A 5,620-nucleotide genomic window follows, 5' to 3' on the forward strand; every position below is an offset into this window, starting at 1 on the left:
TATCCTGTATCCTGTATCCTGTATCCTGTATACAGTATTCATTCAATATCCTGTATCCTGTACCCTGTATCATGTATCCAGTATCCAGTATCATGCACCTAGTACCCAGTATTTAGTTTGTATATATGTATGAAGCCAATTTTTTACAGATTGATTCTTGCTGAAGAAGTTTAAACCCTCTTACATGAACTGAACACAAAAGACAACGAATGAAAAATTGAATTTTAATGTTTTTTTTCAAAAATGGGATTTTTTTCGAAAATTGTACTGATTATACAGATTTTTTTTTTTAAATGTACGGATTTTTAAAAAAATGTACGGATTGTACGGATTTTTAAAAAAAAATTGTACGGATTGTACGGATTGTTCTTCGAAAATTGTACGAATTGTACGGATTTCTTCTGAAAATGTACGGATTTTTGTACGGATGTGTTCAAAAAAGTTTTGGCCACCCTGGATATAGGTAATTATATACATAAGGAATCAGACAGTATTGATTCCGTACAGTCTTCTCTAAAGTCTAATCCTTTGTTAGTAACCCTGTAACTTGTGTATGAATTCAAAGCGTATTTCTTCGTATTCCTATATAATATAGTGTACTTTGTTACAATTCCCGTGCCGTGTCAGATTACATAGTGTACTGTGTCATATTTCTTGGTGTACTGTGTTACTTTCTCTAGCTTATTGCGTCAGATGACATTGTGTACTTTGCCATTATGACGCGGTGTACTTTGCAGATTACTGTGTTTACTGTGTCAATAAGAGTTGGTGTTCTATCACGCATGACATAGTGTACTGTGTCATATGAATAAGTGTTATGTGTCGTATTTCCTGGTGTACTGTGTCAAGTGACATTAATCAAAATATATTTTACTTCATAGTTTTCTTTATTAATTCCATGAAATAAACTCCTGGTTTTCAAGGGAAGCAAATGCTCATCAGTTCATCTCAAATTTCCCCTCAGGTAAAACATTTACACGATAAAGAGGCATACACTCATACCTTTGTTCAAAACGATATTTTTTTTAATATTTTACTTCTGATTGTAGCTCGTAGCCCTCCATCTTTTTATTATTTAACTTCTGATTGTAGCTCATAGCTCTCCATCTTTTTATTATTTTACTTCTGATTGTAGCTCGTAGATCTCCATCTTTTTATTATTTTACTTCTGATTGTAGCTCTTAGCTCTCCATCTTTTTATTATTTTACTTCTGATTGTAGCTGCTCATAACTCTACATCTTTTTATTATTTTACTTCTGATTGTAGCTCATAACTCTACATCTTTTTATTATTTTACTTCTGATTGTAGCTAATAACTCTACATCTTCTTATTATTTTACTTCTGATTGTATCTCATAGCTTTACATCTTTTTATTAATTTACTTCTGATTGTAGCTCATAACTCTCCATCTTTTTATTATTTTACTTCTGATTGTATCTCATAGCTCTACATCTTTTTATTAATTTACTTCTGATTGTAGCTCATAAATCTTCATCTTTTTTATTATTTTACTTCTAATTGTAGCTCATAGCTCTACATCTTTTTATTATTTTACTTCTGATTGTATCTCATAGCACTCCATCTTGTTTTTAAATAGATTTGTGTGAAGTGGGTGTATAATATTGTAAAAATATGTAGTGTAATATTTAGAGTACGGTTACTTATACTAAACTTCTCAACCCTTTCTCTGAGTCATGGCACAAGATAGAACCCGGAGATTGGACATTGCACCCTGGATCTTTGAACAGTACAGATGTAGAGTTTACTACTCCGTTCGTACAATGGCCGGGGGACATGCACCTTTATACTGCTATCAGATAGATGTACTTTTACATGTCTGTCAGAGAACAAAGGAGGCCACCAGCCTCCTCCCCCATCATTATGCATGAATATGCATTACCAGAATCCTCAGCATCACCGAGGGATTTGTCTCCACTGGTTTCTGGTACTGATCTGATAGTAACCATTCTAGCGAGTTCAACTATGGACCAGAATATAACAGATGCTGCTCTATCCTCTCCATATGATGTAAAAAGTTGCTGGTGATCTCGAGCAGTTAGAATATACTTACAGACCTATGACACCAGGAGAAGAAGAGATTATGAGGATATACAAGGATGGAGTATATTAGCCTCCGGATATGATTGAGAGACCAGAAGGTTTCCAGATATGGAGGTTCTGTGTCAGACCAGGGAGACCTGTTGTGGGATCAGCAGCAGAACCAGATGCTTCTGAGTTCAGAAATGCTGCTTATTGTAGAGTAGCTCTTCCCAGACCTAATGATTTTTATTTGAAAGAACATACATCCCTGCAACAAAATGAAATGGATTTAAAGCAGTGTATCTGAATATTGTCAGGTTATGAAACTATGGTTGGGGAGCGTGGAATAATGCTGTCTGGAGGACAAAAGCAGAGGATTGCTATTGCTAGAGCTATTCTCAAAAATCCGTCTATATTGCTCCTTGGTAATTTATAGATTTTAAATAATTATCATTATTAAATTATCATTAATCATGTTTAAAAATAAAAGTTATTATTAAATGGACTGAAAACGTAGTTTGAAGTGACACCACCCAATTTAAAGGTTTCAAGTGACCACTAAATTTAAAGGTTTCAAGTCAATTGACCATCCAATTTAAACGTTTTAAGTCAAGTGACCAACCAATTTAAAGGCTTCAAATGACCACCCAATTTAAAGGTTTGAAGGGACCACCCAATTTAAAGGCTTGAAGTGACCACCCAATTTAAAGGTTTGAAGGGACCACCCAATTTAAAGGCTTGAACTGACCACCCAATTTAAAGGTTTTAGGTGACCACCTAATTTAAAGGTTTGAAGAGACCACCCAATTTAAAGGTTTCAGGTGACCACCCTATTTAAAGGTTTGAAGTGACCACCCAATTTAAAGGTTTCAGGTAACCAACCAATTTAAAGGTTTGAAGTGACCACCCAATTTAAAGGTTTGAAGGGACCACCCAATTTAAAGGTTTCAAGTGACCACCCAATTTAAAGGTTTCAAGTGAACACACATTTTTAAGGTTTAAAGTGAACACCCAATTTTAAAGTTTAAAGTGAACACCCAATTTTAAAGTTTAAAGTGAACACCCAATTTAAAGGTTTGAAGTGAACACCCAATTCATAACGGTATCCTTTATCTTAACAAAACTGAGAAGATGTTGAAGTTTTTCTGAAATTTTGCCTAACTATGACGATTTCCTTGATTGTTTCTTCTTCAAAAATCCGCTAGTCACTTTTTTTTGTCTACCATTTCTTTCAGGATAAAATTTTGGCATAGTGTAAAAAGCGGTGTCATGTTTATACTTAACATTAGCTTTTCTTACACTTTGTCAAATTTTGACCCTGACAAAAGATATATCAAAAGAACTTCCCAAAAACGATCCGGAATCAAACGTGTTTTAATGGTAGTTTTTGGAACGTTTTTCATTATTTTTTAGGATAAAAAAATACTATAAAAGCAAACTTTAAAAATTTATTTGAATTTTTCTAAAATCGTTCCTTAACGATTAACAACACTAATTCCCCCATTTATTATTATTATAATTATTATTTTGGATAGCGCTAACCTACAAAGTAATTTGCATCTGATTATTCAGATGAAGCTACGAGTGCCTTAGATGCAATATCAGAACAAGAAGTTAAAATTGCTCTAGACAAAATTATGAAGGTAAAAATTTGTACACAATTAACACGGTTGCAGTACTGTACATTTGTATTGTAGAACTGACGAGGAACTAAAATGTGCAAATAAATCTTTTCTTCCCTTTTCCCTTCCTGTTTGAGCCAAAACTATCAGATAAAAACAAATTCTCTCTTTTTCCTTTTTTATCCCTCTTTCTCCTTTTCCCTTTTTCTCTTTTTCCCTTTTTCTCTTTTTCCCTTTTTCTCTTTTTCCCTTTTCCCCTTCCCTTTTCTCTGTATCCTTTTTTCTTAATTATCTCTTNCCCCCCCAACCATTTGATGGAGCTCATATTTTCGCCCCTGAAAAATATACAGTATACGCCCCTGTTTTTAAATAAGAATGTTGAAGACAGAATCTAGTAATTACCATATTTATAGGGAAGAAGTGTGATTACAATTGCTCATCGTTTATCAACAATAAAGAACGCGAATCTTATTGCTGTGTTAGACAGGTAAATTTTAATAAAATAGATAAAATAACAAAAATATTCCATGGAAGTGTGAAAAGCTTGTTTGTAAATCGAAAGGCTCTTGAATGTTATCCAAAAAAGTACAAAAGTGAAATTTTGTTTTTACTTCTACCAGCTTTTAACTCAACAGATAAATCTGGTCTGAAAAACCAGCAAAAATGAAATGAATTGAAATCCAGTCAGGCCGCAGACTGCATGTTGATGCTCTGCACCCTGAGGGCGGTCTGGGGGTTCCATGTCGGGTTCCCTTTCAGATCTTATAATTATTCTTATTCTTAATGGAACCTTAAGCAATCCCTGTACCGAGCTGATTTGACACAGCTTGTTTCATGTAAGCATTGAACTTAACTTAACTTTTTCAGGGGGCAGGTTGCTGAGCTTGGCAGTTTTGAAGAATTGATGAAAACTAACGGAACATTTAGGTATAGATGGTTGGTTGGTTGGTTGACCCCCCTCTTGACGTAAAACAAAATTAAAATTTATTTATTTTCCAGGTCTTTGGTTGAGCAGCAAATGAAAGGGTTTAAGTAGAGTATTCAGCTCAAGATCTACACATTTAAACAAAACAAGAAGCACTATAAGAGTATTAATTTTAAATGTTGGACTAAAATACACAGCATTTGGGAAGATAAATAGAAAAAGAAATAAGCAGTGCTTGGAATTTTTAAATGGCCATAATAAGTTTAACTTCATCTTTCCATTTCCATGAGGTTAGAATAAGCTTTACTTATTCGTTCATGAATTAGTTCTAAGCTTTAGCCTGGTAATTGAACAGTTTATTGGGTCAAATACTAATAATTATATACAAGGGTCTATATTTTCTTCATTTTTTTTTACTTCTCATCTCACCTCAAAAATCGTTTTTTCAATATTTATGAAAATTTTGCACCAAAAATCTTTAATTCATTAAATTTAATATTTTTGAGACAATATGTAACAAAAACTTCCAGTTAAAATTCTAGTAATATTTTTCTTCTTAAATATTCACACGCAGAGGAAAAATAATATTAGTAAAAATATATAGTTTTTTATTGTATGATGGTTAAAGGAATAAGATACTGCATCAGAAACAGACAACAAAAATGTTATTTCTCTTCTTGTGTTTGTACTAAATAATTTATAGAAATCTGTGTTTAAAGGAACTATAAGCGTAATTTCAAGTTAACTTACATGTAAATATGGCAATGCCCGATTAACAACGGCACCCTCAAAAGCTTGTATGAATTGGATAAAAGTTTTATATGTAAAAAAAAATTTACTGAATATTTTTAACAAAAATGACTTGCGAATTTCTGCTACATGAAAAAAATTTAAACTTGAAAAACGACAATATCTTCAACATCAATAATCAGATAAAGGTTTCTAGAATACCATTTTGTATAGGGTATTGCTATCAATGCATGGATTGTCATTTGAAATTACACTTAGGCCCCTTTATAAGAGAATATGTT

General features: G+C 32.8%; 1 protein-coding gene across 1 annotated transcript in view; it reads left to right on the forward strand.

Moving 5' to 3' along the window:
• The window catches only part of LOC111710782 (ATP-binding cassette sub-family B member 10, mitochondrial), a 20,964-nt gene extending 16,168 nt beyond the window's left edge, over positions 1-4,796 (forward strand). The window contains exons 19-24 of the mRNA XM_023484914.1: positions 924-964; positions 2,360-2,467; positions 3,615-3,685; positions 4,078-4,151; positions 4,532-4,591; positions 4,664-4,796. Coding sequence (XP_023340682.1) covers positions 924-964; positions 2,360-2,467; positions 3,615-3,685; positions 4,078-4,151; positions 4,532-4,591; positions 4,664-4,700 — 391 coding nt within the window. The 3' untranslated portion in view covers positions 4,701-4,796. The remainder of the gene's footprint in view (positions 1-923; positions 965-2,359; positions 2,468-3,614; positions 3,686-4,077; positions 4,152-4,531; positions 4,592-4,663) is intronic.
• Positions 4,797-5,620: the final 824 nt, after the last annotated feature.

This window comes from Eurytemora carolleeae, unplaced genomic scaffold (assembly GCF_000591075.1).
Source record: "Eurytemora carolleeae unplaced genomic scaffold, Eaff_2.0 scaffold996, whole genome shotgun sequence".
Classification (NCBI taxonomy): Eukaryota; Metazoa; Arthropoda; class Copepoda; order Calanoida; family Temoridae; genus Eurytemora; species Eurytemora carolleeae.